Raw genomic sequence first — 14,543 nt, 5'->3', positions numbered from 1 at the left:
TGCTTAATCCGAGTAGCGCGTGATACTGATAAGAATGGCAAACGTAAACTATAAAAAGATATCATGTCTATCTTTCAACTTTGTGTTAGAAATTGGGTCGTGGTTGATTATAACAAGCTTGATATGCGGAATTTGAATTTGGACATTTAATCACAAGAATAAGAGATTTAAGTGGTTCTGTTAGGCTAATTAAGAAAACCACAATAACTTATCTTCTGTATTTGAGATTTTTCACTAGATTCTAATGACCATTTGCTATTCTATTTCATAAACTTTCCATTTTTCTGTTGTTAGGTTACTTACTTGGAAGACAAAAGACCAGTATCAAATGGATCCTTATGTAGTGACCTCACTACTGGCCAGAGCCTACACTTTTGTGGGAACCAACAGTGGAGACTGAAGCTGTTGCTGTTCAGAAGTGATCTTTGAAAGTATAATGTAATTTGACTCAAGAAATCCTTAATTTGTCATTTCATTCTTAAAGTTATTCTACGTGCAGAGTAAATTATTGCTTAGTCCTTGGGAAAGATCATTTGCTTGTAATAAAGGTTCTGATGTGAGTAGTTTTTCTTTCATAAGCTTGTAAAATGGCCTCTCTGATGCACTAGAAGGACCAGAGTTAGCGAATGATCATTTACTAGTTGAGAACCTATGAGTATGAGTAAGTGTTGATGTTTGAAGCAATTGGAAATAAAAACTAAAGAAATTTTGTAATTATATATTTTATTATAAAAATTATTTTAAATATTATATATAAAATAATAAAAATAATTTTTTATTTAAAAATATTATTGCTGTTGAAAATTCTACAAAACTGTCAGAAAATCGTTCGAAATCGTCAGCTGTAAACCGTCTAAATACGTCCCAAAACCGTTTTAAAATCGTCCACAAGTCATCCATCCCTACAGAAACTGACACCGACGCCTCACAAAAACCGTCGCTAGAATAGCAACGTGCGCTGTACTGGCGGTTACGAAAACTGTTGGTAAAAACTATAGGACAATTATAACCATAGTTAAAACAGATAAATTTCATTGGTAAAGATACTATTTTTTGTAATGGCGGTACAAATAATTAAATATCAGACATGATATTTCCCTTAGAAACCAATAAATAGGTTGTGAATTTTTTTTGGAAAATCACGAGTAATGGATCACAAAGAAAACTAGATTTTATTCAAAGCGTTTCGATACAACTTCGACTATAATTGATGTAATTTCAAGGTTATAATTGGAAAAAGGCTATCTCCACCCCTGAACATAGGGGCGTTTGATCTGCACATATACATTCAAAAATACTAACCATGTCATGTAATTTATTCAATTAAATACATATTTCTTTACCAAATCAATTAATAGTAGCTTCACATTAATGTTACTTTTAAAAAATATATATATATGGAAATTATGAAGGTAAATTTCATTGTGTATAATATTTATATGTACAATTTTTATTTTTTCTCATTAATACTTATAATCTTATAAATGATCTTCTGCTTTGATATAATAAACTCCACCTACAAAATTAACTGTTGTTGTTTTACCTTCTTCTCCTTCTTTATTCATTTCCCAATTTCTCTAATTCCATCTTCTTCTTTTCTACCTGGTTAAAATTTCTTTCATTCTCTCTTTCTTCAAATTTCATTCTCCCTCTTAAAAAAAACCCAAATTATTTAATGACTAATGGTTTTTTTATTTTCAGGCGAAGAAACCTTCTTGAATGAAGGCTAGGACGGCGTCGTTTGAGGAGAAGAAGAAGATGAAGAAACTGAGAGGAAGAGTTCGGGTGTTCTGCCGATGTTTTGAGAATCCATGTTTCTTGGAGAATTTTGGGAGCAAGATGGTATGGGATAATATTAGGGGTGAGGTAGTCCTTTCTGTGAGGTGACAATGTATTTTATATATACACAACAAAATAATGAGATAGTACAGTTGAATCCAAGTCATAAAAAGCATTTTGTTACTATTTAGTAATTAGTTTTTTCATCATTGTATTATCTAATTTTAGTTTTTTTCTTAAATCAAAATGTTAACATTGTTATCTAATTTATTATTTTCCCATCATGTTATTTATTAATTTCCCGTTATTATTTAATTTTAATTTTTTCCTTAAATCAAAATGTCCATATTATTATCTAATATTATTATTTTTTCCCCTATCATTTTATTAACTAATTTCCCATTATTTTCCCCCATCATTGTTATTACCCAATTTTGATTTTTTTTTCCTTAAATCAAAATATAAATGCTATTATCTAATTTTATTATTTTTTCCCATCATTTTATTAATTAATTTAAATTTTTTCTTGTAATTACTCATCCGCTTTAAAATTGGTACCGGATCACCTAATCTCAACCCGGTGATGAATCTGAATTCACGTTCACCGAATTTCAGTTCAACCCCATTGATGTTGAACAACATCTCTCCATATTTTAGATTTTCAGGTTCGATCTCTCTCGTAAGGACCTCATGGCATAAAGGAGTGGACAACGAATACATATCCATGTCCACCAAATGCCCAAGGCATGTTTTCCTCAACATTTCCAATTGCACGTCTCATAATCTTTCCTTCACTTTCTTTATCACCTCAGCATCAGACCTCACTATAATTGTAGCTTTTGTATTCAAGGTGTAGAGGTGCTTGAAAGTGATGTCTTTGGTACTATTCTCACTTGATGTCCTCTTTCTCATTTTGGAATCAGACTTAGAATGATCATCCTTCAATTAAAAAAAAGTTAGTTCAAATTAGTCAAATAATGAATAAAATACTACTTAATCGAGTGCATATGTCTTCGCAGATTCTCAATCTGCGAAGTCAGAAGCCAATATTTGAATTCGCACATTACTTGTAACATCGCAGATTTTCTAATATGCGAAACATAATACTTGACGAATATGAATTGGCTTCACATATTGAGAAATCTGTGAAGTCATAAGCCAATATGCGAATTCGCAAATGACATTATAACTTCACAAGTTTTAGAATATGTGAAACACCTATTCCTCTTCCTCTTCCCGAAGATGAATTTGCTTCGCAAATTGCGAAATCTGCGAAGCAAATTCATCTTTGCGAAGTAGTAATTTCTGCAAAATGAAGTCGACCCAACTGTTTTGAACTATTTCTAAGTTTCATTTTGCAAAATGAGGTTATAAAGTAATGAAAAAACACAGAAAAAACATAAACCCTAATTCAAAATCGCAAAAGAAGTAATATACGATAAGAGGGACAGAAAAAGCATAAACCATAATCCAAAATTGCAAAAACACATACCTTCTTGCTGATTCTTGCCATTTAAATCGATTTGAAAGACTTTGGAAGAAGAAATGTAGAGATTTAGTGGTTCGAGTTCACTGGAAATGGAGAGACGTCTTGGCAAGGTTCGTGAGAAAGGAAATGTACCTAAGTTGTTATATATATATATGAAGGGCATTTTGGAAAAGTCACAAATATACGGTCTAAATAGGTAAGTTGTTTCCAAATGGGTCTAAATATGTAGATGGGGCCTCCCATTTGACCCAGTTTTGTAATTTTTCTTAAAAACTATACCACTTTTATCTTTTTATCCTTAATTATGAATTTTTAATAATTTTCGAAAAAAATTAATTTAAAATTACTTTTTTTAATTTCAAAAGTTAAAAAATTAATTTTGAAAAAAAAAAGTTCTAAAGGTTAAGAAGATAAAGAAAGTAATTAATAATAATATAGAAAAATAATCAAATAGATAAATAAAAGAAAAAAAATATGAGGTTGGAGGGATTTGACATATGATCTTTACAATAAAACATGTCCTTTAACTAATACCGAATGAATTTTACTCAAAGGTGGAGCTGGTGGTCGGGGGCCAGAGCCCAGCGGTGACTATTCACTTTCGCAGATGGTTTGCACCTCTATAGGTGGGACTGCTGGCCACGGAAATTCTTTCCATTTCCAAAGGCAATGATCGATCCCTGGAGCTTTGGTTAAGGGAGGAGGAGCCTTTACCACTCTACCACAACCCCGTAGTTATAAATTATAGGTACTAAATTGATATCTTTTTGAGTATTTTTATAAAATATTAAAGCCACACATACATTATTTCAATAGAATTTTTAGTGTTTTCGGATAATTAATGGATACTCAAACCTCCTTCCATCAATGGTACGTGACTTTTGTCCCATTTAACATTTAACACTTTAATATATAACTGTTTAAAAAAACACTTTAATATATAACTTTTATTTTATCTTGTTAATATATATGATCTTATAATTGATCTCTCACATTTGTATATAGCAAATAAAAATAACTGACAACATGTGATCATCACCTCATCCTTTTTTAAATTATAAAAAATTAATTCTCTTTTACCATCTCCTTCTTACTTACCCATTTAACTCCAATCTCTCTCTCTTTCCATTTCTTTTGTTCAAATTTTTTTATTTCTTTATCTTCAAATCCAAGGCTGGTCGGTTGCTAATAACAGAAGTCCAAACTGTGGGATCTGATATACCCAGATGGTGGTCAAGTTGCTAGGTTGAGGATGAAAGGTGTCCACCCCTGAAAAGCAACCTCCATCTGCAATACAGAGCTCACAAGCCTAATTTACCCATTATAAAACAAGAAAGACTTTGATAATTCACCGTCTGTAATCCAGAGCTCCACCGCCCGAAAAGACTTCAATGATTCACCACAAATGTGTCAATTTCTCAATATTCAATTCTTAGAAATTCATGCATTCACTTTCGCCCATTGCAGTTCATCCCGAGGTTATTATGCTTACCCATACTCGAGTGAAATCCTACCCAAACACACCAACACCTCACAGAAAGGACTACCTCACCCCTAATATTATCCCATACCATCTTGCTCCCAAATTCTCCAATTCCTTCGTATCCGAAACATGGATTCTCAAAACATCGGCAGAACACCCGAACTTTTCCTCCCAGTTTCTTCGTCTTTGGGGGGACTACCCAGAACAAACCACTGTGCCTTGTCGGTGCTAGTTCCGCCCTTGTTGTCATGGCAGGTTTATCACTCTAGCTTTGTGGACGAGGAAGGAGCTGTTTACTTCCTCTAAAAATACATATAAAGGGTTTTGGTCCCAGTTCAGATCAAGGTTATATATATTTGCTGATGATTTTTGAATAATTTTGCTGCCAACTTCTTTCCCTAATTTATTCAATGTCTGTTAATCAGCATATGCTTTTGTGCAGATAGAACTGATATTGTCGATAAAGCAATAACATTTTTTCGCCCTAATGTTTTCTTTACAAACTTTGATATTAAGAGCCTCGATGATAAGCTCCATTGAACTTTACAAATATAGAAGAGAGAAACAGTTGAGGAGGGAGAAGATGTCAATGTTAACCTGTTGAAAATTTAGTCAAATGTCAAAAATGTGGATTAACGGTAATAGAGGTCATGAATGTAATTTAGTGTAATAGTTTTGAAGTTCAATGATCATATTGTGATAATGAACAAAGTTCAATGACCATGGGTGTAATTTGCCCTTTTAGGAATAGATTGACTGGTTTGTGATGTTTTGCTAAAATACCCTAAATTGAAAAGGTACAAAAATAACTAAAAGATGGAATAGTTAATAATAGAAGTACTATAAATTACAGTCAAGATAACATAACTGCAAAGTAGACATGGTAGAAACAACACCGGAAGAGAATAAACAAGATTCAAAAAGTATGAAATTTGTATAAATAATAGTGAAAAGTTGTTAAATATATAATAAGAATGAGAAATGAATGTAAATAACTTCAAATGATATATTTAAAAATACAAATAATATACTTAAAACTAAATTAGCATAAAGAAAACCAAAAATGACCAAACACTCTAAAAGTTACCCCGTATGAAATATTTTTTATTATTAAAACCTAAGGGTTCCTCCGCAAGGTTCGTCCACGGCATTGCTCCATCAGGCTTTCGCCCATTGCGGAAAATTCCCCACTGCTTTTAATTGATTCTTTTATTTCATTGTGATGTTTTACAAAAAAAAAAAGTCATTCTCATAAGCTTGCTCACAACAATCATTCAGGGCCGAGCATAACCATTTTTTTTTTGTCCGAGGAACTTATCATGAATCCATTGATTTCTGCTTTTTTATTCTTTTAAATTATGAATAACGAAAAAGTACACTAGCTACGCCTAACATGTGAAATGGGTGCATAAGGATGTTGTGCTCAGCCTGAAATACAATCATAAAGTTGAAAGTACCAGAGATTCCAATTTTTTTTTTCCTTATCATTGAGGAAAGTTGAAATGTTTTAATAAAAAAAAAATTCGCAATTTGAAGGTGAAGTAAGACCAAGCTCATGAGCTTATTATCCTAGGTGAATTAATTGATCAACTTGCCATCGAACATTTATTTTGGCTCCATGTTCAAATAAACAAAAGGGGAAAGGAGTAGTAATAAGTCCTTTTTTTTTATGAAGAGAATGAATCTTTTTATCGAAGGATCGGCCTTTGCGCAATTCGCTTCTGATCTAGATAAAGATACTCAGAATCAATTGGCAAGAGATCAGTGCATTGAATAGATCGGCGGATAAGAATATTTGTCCGAGTTTTGTTCGTCTGCATGTAGAAAAGGAATAAATAAATCAATCAAATTACGGGAAGCCTCATGAAGTGCTTCTTTAGGATATTATCAACCAGGGGGAAAAAAATGGGATCACTTATTATGGACTTGTTGAGAATGATTCGGACATTAAATATTTACTTAACCTAGTAGGTCCTTGAGCGGATCCCGTTCGCAAGAATGAAACTCAAAGGAATTGACGGGAGCCGTTTTTTAGCAAGGCACGGAATATATCGTCAAATATTCAATATGATTCCACAAGATCTAGTTTCGTTCAAGGAGGAGAAGTTTGGTTTCAAACCCCGATTCGAACGTCAAGGAAGTTGGTGACCTCATGACAGGGGAGCCGGCGACCGAAGCCCCGGTGGCGACGGAGGGATCATACCATTCGAGCCATTTTTTTTTTTCCCAGGAATAATTAAGAAAGATTTCTGAAAAATATTGTGATATGATAATCCAATTCCACAAACCAAACACAGCCAAAATGACAAAATTATACAAACAAAATTCAAACTGGTACGAAATGCAGCAATACTACTTATAGTGCACATTTCAGTAAAAGGTTTATGTAGTTATTGTTTTGATTGACATCTTCTATTTAAACATTTAAAAAAAAAAAAAAAAAGTCGGCTTCACCAATAATCGCAAGCATATTTTGGATCTCTTGTTGTTGTTATACAATAAGATAAACAACTGAACTAAGATGATCACCACCAAAGAATCCCAAACATCTTCATCTTGTTCAGGTGCCACTCAAAGCAGCAGATTAGTCATACTCTAATTCATCCGGAGTGACTGGCCGTTTGAGGGGGATTATGGACTTCTTTTCAACATCCCGTGATAAAGCTTTCCTCATGTCTGAAAACAGAGCACATCAATCAGAGTCAATACAACTTCTATTAAGGTCAGACATGTTTCATTGAGATTAGGCAACTCACCTAAGCCATCTTCCTCTCCTGAGTAATAGCGTAGTACTCGTCTATAAATTACATATCCAAGCTGAGAAAAGTGGACAAAGAATCAGCATCTCATGGAGCTTATTGAGATAAAGAAAGATCAAACAAGGTCCAAGTTTCCAAACATGCTGAATATATACATTCATGATATTGAATGCCTTTCATCCAGTCACAGATTCATTCTTCTCAGCACCCTATTTTAATCCATTGCAAAACCAATTCTTACAGAAAATTCCGCAGCTTGACTGAGGATACATTCAAATTAGCTGCTATACAAGAGCATCTTTGTTGGCAAGGTGACAGTTTCACATCTTGCTTTATTAAATTTTTGTTGGAACCTTTTATTCAAACTACTAGTAGTAATAAATACTGAAGGACAAAAAACAAGTTCAGAGCTGAAATATGAACTGGAAACTAGAACCTCTGATACTTCATATAAGAAAATTATTGAGAGGAATAGTTATGTAGCTGAAAATAAATTCAACATTGCTTTTATAAGGAATAATTAAGTTCGTGGTTCTTGTAGATGATTATAAAATGCCCAACTTTTCTTAGAAAAATATGATCATGTAGAAATTGCAAATTGGTAAACAATCAAAGAATCATTACCTTCTCATACATCTTTATAGCTGGTGTATTTGATGCTCTCACAAAAAGGTCGACAAAGTAGGCCTTATCACTGAAATGAGAATGTTCTTGTCAGAAAGATTCTTGAACCAGTGGTCATCAGCATGGAACATAATATAAGAGGTGAACAAGTACTCAAACAAAGCCTTAAGCTCACCCAACTACTTGTGTCAAAGAACATATAATGCATGCTTAATTGTCCCAAAATCAAGCAGTGATGCTGATAGAAACCAAACACAGGGAAACGATGAAACAAGAACACAACAACAGATAAAATAGGTTTTATTATATTACAAATAACAAGGAGAACTAGATTGAGAGGTATCAGTCTCCACATAAAGGTAACAATCCTGCCTCCCTATCAAGGATTGAGCCCTGCAATAGAATGCATGAGAAAAACTCACTATCCAACCTATCCCTCTCCAAATATAAAATGATATGTAACAGAATTGGATTATCACCAGCTTATCAAAGACAATAACTAACTTTTCCCTCAATGCCCCTGCCCATAACAATCCAGATAATTCACCATTAGGCCCTTTGTATTTCCTAAGCACATATACTCTCCATGCCTTAGGCTTAGTGGTATTTCGATATGGTATATCTGTAGTATTTGCCCAATCTCTATCACATGCAAACGAAGTTTCAGTAGGCATTGTTAAAAGTCAACTCTGTAGTACTCCTAACAAAAAAGATATAACCTAATTCAATCTGGCAATATCGTCTAAGTTGGACTATTTTCATGCAAACAAACAACAGAAGGTTTTTGAATAATAAATTCATCACAAACTTATATATATATACACACACTAATAAGAATCATATATCCATTTCACATTTTATCTTTAATTGTATCTTAGACACCAGTGACCAGACTAACAAGTCACCAATCAATCATCTACAAAAGTGTACTAGAGAAAACACAAAAATACAGCAAACTGCTTCTTAAATGCAACCAGTAACAAGTGATTTTGTTAATAGTTACTAGCCAAATTACAGAAAAACCTCCAATATAATTGTGCCAAAAGGTTCTAGTGCAGTTTCATGGATCGAATTCAATTGTAAAAAAAGAAATCAATTGGGGGCATCAAACAATTATAGCAGGGACACAAAACAAATTAGTTTAACCCAATAAGATAACCTAGAATATAAACTCCTAGTCAGGGCATGAACTCCCACAGTAACTTGGCTCCCCTGGTGGTTCACCAACAATAAAGGTGAAAAATGTAATATACAAAATTCAATGTACATTTGATGTAATAATACTCACATTAAGAAGTCAACAAAGAAGAATAAATTCAGGATGGTGACCTTTCAAACAAATAACAGAACTCTTACAAAAGCTAGTTAAATTCATAAGAAATGCTTTCGATCCAGTTAAAGTGCTGCTATATACTCAACACATGTATCAATAAAATAGGTTGCATTTTTCAATTGTCACATATGAAGGGAAATTCAATTACGATGTTATAAATATATATAGTTGATGAACTTTTTCAATGAGGTTAGAAAGATCATCTACTGCAAAAGAACCCAGGAAAATGTCACAATCTTGATAGCTGTCAAGGAGTGTAATCGAGGTTGCAATGGAAAATGCTGAGTAATGAAAGTTGTCACAATTTTGGTGGCTGTCTAGGTGTAAAACTGAGAGGTTCCAATGGAATTTTTTTTAAGAAAAACTGACCTTGTTCTATTTCAGTTATGAAGGGAAAAGTGCTTCCAATGAAAAAACTCCAGAACACAGGAACATATAAAATTAATATGTTAAGACCTCCCACATTTTCTAAAGTTTCTCAAGGAATATTTTCTACACTGTAAATCAACAAAAGATTGTGAAAATGGAATAATTCAAAACAGCTGCAGGGTCATCTAACCCTTCTACCCCACTTTACCCGGATAAGGGTTCAATTTAAGCCTCTATGCATGTCTTAAACATGCTTATCAATATATACAACAAGATCACAGACGACTTTGCAAATTGAAATATAAAAACAGTGTAACGTTAAAACAACCAATGTCAATACACTTCATTTAGGGTTGGAAATGCGATGGACTATGGAGGTGTGAGGCCATTTCCTACTACCTTTCCTATTATCCTAACGGGAAGAAAACTCTTTTCATCACATCACCCGCCAAGATCCCCATCCTAAGAGGATTTTTCACTTTAAATTTTTTTGACCTGACTAAAGTAGTTATGAACAGGAGAAGCAAGTGAAAACTCTCCTAGATACCAACTCTCAACAATACCCCTTTAAGTTGGGGAATCCACACCTACTGCATCCTAACCATAATTTAGAAGAGTACAATACAAAAGTGCAAAAAATCCTCAATTAAAAGAAGTTGTTTATTGGTATAAGCAAAAGAAAATTAACCAAGATCCTAAGCATAAATCAATTTCAAAATGGTATAATCATCGAACAAAATATATTCAGAAAATTCAGAAAAAACAAAAAAGAATTATATTCAGTAAGACAGAAAATTCAGAAAAAACAAATCAAGATGAACCAAACCTAGAAAAATTTTGTCTTACATGTTGTCACCGATATCTTCAAGGAGGTTCATGAGTTTCTTGGCTAATTGCTGTCTACGGTATTCCGCAGCGACAGTCACCGCCGTCACGTGTCCATGCCATGACTCCCCTTGTCCTTCTACTTTACCCATAACTATAACCATCCAAATGAAATGAGGTTTCCTCCATGACATTCAGAAGAAGGGAAAGAGAAAGAAGAGCTTACTGTAGCCCATCACTTTGTTATTGGGGCCTTCAGCGACATGGAAATAGTCTGGCCATCTCGCCAAATAGGTCATATAGAACGACATGTTGAACTAAATAATGGATTCAAACAACAAATCAAAATCATATGACAAGCAGCATAAGGAGTAAGATAAATCTGAAAAATCAAGCTTACAGTTTCTGTGAGATGGTCAAGATTCACAGAAGTGAATCGAAGAAGATCATTACAACAGAATCGGCGTATCGTCGTCATATTTCGTCTGGTTCGGATCCTAGCTCGCTCCGATCAATCTTTACACAGATGGCTGAAGCAAGAACCGAAGCACAACACAGTAAAACCAGTAAGAGGGATATCCTATCCAAGACTAGACCTGTTAATTAGCCTGTTGGCCAGGCCCGCTTTTTATGCTTGGAAACATTCATATTTTAAGTCCAGCCCGGTCAGGCACGCGCTCGATTAAAACCCATACAAAATGGATTGGATTAGAAATTTGTCAATCCCAAGTGAACCCAGTCGGACCAATTTTATATTTTTACTAAAAATATATTTATTTATTTTATTAATTATGTGTAGTGTATTAGAGTAATAGATTGAAATAGATAAAAAAAAATTAGAAAATTAATAATAAATTAATAAGAATAATGTATCTAATTAATTAATTAATAGCAAGTAAATACAATGCTAAATCGCTTAAAGGTGGAATAAAAACTCAATCACTGCGTGTGGATACTATAAAAAAGAGTCAGATGGACAATTGTTTATAAGACAAATAAACAATTAGATTTGGGGTTCTTCCCGTGGATGAGGAGCAAGACCCTGAACCTACTGATGATCAAGCTGAGTTGGAGATGCTGGACTTAGAACCTGCAGATCCAGCTGAAAATAATGTGGAGACAGTCAACCCTCTATTTGAATCTAAAGATGTCTCCCAGAATGGTCCTCTGGCTTAAATTCTTCAGGTTTCAGAGTTGAATAAAGAGGTTAGTTTTTCTAAACTCAGTATTGAGGCTAGAAATGGAAAAACCATGGGGGTTAATAAGATGAATATGAAGAAGCTTAAGGGTAGTCATAAAACTAGCCAAACTTCTTTTGGTTTCATAGAAAAAAGGGGGTCTGCATGTACCTCTTCTAGGCTCGTAGGAGCCCCAAACAAATATCTGGTTTAGTTTGGTTGGGCCTGTGTTTGCTGTCCTCTTTTGATGGATTTGTTTGTATGGAATGTTAGAGGAGCGGCAAGCAAGGCGACCCGTATCCATGTTAAGGATTTAATTAAATAGTTTAACCCGTCTTGTTTTGCTTTACTGGAAACTAAGATCAGTGGAGCTAAAGCAGATGAGGTGGTTAAATTATTTAGAAGTTGGAAGTGTGTCAGGTCAGAGGCTATTGGCCGTGCTGGTGGTATTTGGCTTTTTTAGAAGCCTAATTTGGTTCATTTTGATATCGTAAAAATGGATACACAATTTATTCATAGTAAAGTTACTTACCCTGGCAATAAACCCCTCTTTATCACTATTTTGTATGTTGATCCTATTCTGGCCAATCGTAAACGTCTTTCGGAGGTTTTGTTTTTGTTAAGTACGAGTATGGTGGAGGCCTGGTTTGTTGCTGGTGATTTGAATGATATCGCGGTCATGAGTTATCAAAGAGGGGGAGGGAACCACTATATTAATAGGTGTCTTAATCATAGAAATGATATGGATTTGTGTGGTCTTACAGATCTTGGTGCTGCTGGCCATAAATTTACTTGGAAACGTAATAGTACATTTGTTCGTTTGGACAAAGTCTATGCCAATATTGTTGCTCAGAGCAGGTTTCCGGAGGCGGCTGTCTTGAATCTTCCTTTCCGTCATTCGGATCATTGTCCTATCCTGGTCAGATTGGTGAGGGCTCCTCGTCCGATAGGGGAAAGACCTTTTAGGTATCTTGTGGCTTGGGAATCTCACCCGGAGTTTAAGAACTTTGTGCATGATAAATGGAAACGTCATTCTAATGTCTTATTGGCTGCATAGGGTTTCAGAAGTAATGTGGTGAGCTGGAATAAGAACATTTTTGGCCATATTATCAGGAGGAACAGAAAATTCTGAGAAGGATGGAAGGTATCCAACGTATCTTAGAAATCATGTTTGATCATAGTCTGAGTTGTCTCCTTAGATCCCTCCAGAATGAGCTGGAAGCAGTGCTGAAGCAAGAGGAGTTACTTTGGTTTCAGAAATCAAGGAAGTCTTGGATTAAAGATGGAGATCGTAATACTAGGTATTTTCATCTGTCTACGGTTATCAGAAGACAGAGAAATCGGATTGATGTTATCAAAGATCCTAATGGTAACTGGGTTTATGAGGATGAGGAGATCCGTCTTTTGGCCCTCAATTTCTACAAAGAGTTATTTAAAGAAGACCCGGTGGATTTGGATGGAGCTCTTCTGTCTAGGGCTACGTTTCCGACGGTTTGTGAGGATAAGGTTATTGAAGCTTTTCACCCTATTGATCTGAAAGAGATTGGCCAGGCAGTGTTTAGCATAGGTGCTTCTAAAGCTCCTAGGGTTGATGGGCTCCCGGCTAGCTTTTATCATAAGCATTGGGAAACTATAAATGAGGGAGTTTGAAGTTTTATTAAAGGGGTTTTTGAAGGGTCTGAGGATATTAGGCTTGTGAATAAAACTCTTCTGGTCCTGATTCCCAAAGTGGAGAAGCCTTCCTCTTTCTTACAGATGAGACCTATAAGTCTTTGCAATGTGATTTATAAAGTGGTTACCAAAATTGTGGCGAATAGACTTCGGTGTATTCTCCTGGAGATTATTAGCCAGAATCAAAGTAGTTTTGTCCCGGGGAGATAGATGATGGATAACATTGTGATCGCACAGGAGATGGTTCATTCAATGAAGGTCAAAAAGGGTAAACGTGGGATTGTGTCTCTTAAGCTGGATCTGAAAAAAGCTTATGACCTGATTAACTGGAGTTTTCTTCTGGACTGTTTGGAGAGAGCTGGGAATCCGGATAATTGGAGAAAATTAATTGAGGTTTGTATCTCTTCTCCTGTCTTCCAAGTTTTGATCAATGGGGATTTATCTGAGGAGTTTACTCCTTCCCGGGGTATCCGTCAGGGGGATCCTATGAGCTCGTTCTTATTTGTTATCGCTATGGAGAGGCTTACTCATCTTATCCAAGATGTTGTGAGCACTGGGAGGCTTCATCCGGTTTCCATTAATAAATTATGTCCCCCTATCACTCATTTATTCTTTGCTAATGATGTGATGATCTTTGTGGAAGGTAGTGAGGAGCAAATTGGTGTGATCATGGATATCCTTACTAACTTTTGTTCTGCCTCAGGTCAAAAGCTTAACATCCAAAAGTCTAGGATGTTGTGCTCTAATAATATGGACCAAAGAGTCTGTAAGAAATTGAGTGAGATTTCCGGTATCCCTCTAACCAAGGCCTTTGGTAACTATCTGGGGGTTCCTCTCCACAGTGATAGAGTTTCGAAAGCTTCTTTTAAAGAGATCTTTGACAAAACTAATAAGAAGTGTGTTAATTGGAAAGCTAAATCCCTTTCTCTGGCGGGCCGACTTACTTTGATCCAATCGGTGAACTGTGCTGCTCCCAATCACTTAATGCAAGCTTGTAAGTTGCCGGAACCTGTTCTTAATGGCCTTGATAAAA

At 34.9% G+C, this 14,543-nt stretch overlaps 1 protein-coding gene across 1 annotated transcript; it reads right to left on the bottom strand.

The window, feature by feature from the left end:
• Positions 1-6,997: 6,997 nt before the first annotated feature.
• On the bottom strand, positions 6,998-11,265 carry LOC136218276 (N-terminal acetyltransferase B complex catalytic subunit NAA20). The gene is made up of 6 exons (XM_066005073.1): positions 11,062-11,265; positions 10,888-10,978; positions 10,683-10,815; positions 8,135-8,204; positions 7,508-7,568; positions 6,998-7,427 (listed from the first exon to the last, which is right to left on the bottom strand). Exons 1-6 carry the CDS (start codon positions 11,137-11,139, stop codon positions 7,336-7,338), a joined length of 525 nt encoding a protein of 174 aa, XP_065861145.1. The 5' UTR covers positions 11,140-11,265; the 3' UTR covers positions 6,998-7,335.
• Between the last annotated feature and the right edge of the window lie 3,278 nt (positions 11,266-14,543).

The sequence above is a fragment of the Euphorbia lathyris genome, chromosome 2, assembly GCF_963576675.1.
Source record: "Euphorbia lathyris chromosome 2, ddEupLath1.1, whole genome shotgun sequence".
NCBI lineage: Eukaryota > Viridiplantae > Streptophyta > Magnoliopsida > Malpighiales > Euphorbiaceae > Euphorbia > Euphorbia lathyris.
Note: the sequence above shows the minus strand (reverse complement) of the source record. Positions and strands in the feature narration are given on the sequence as shown.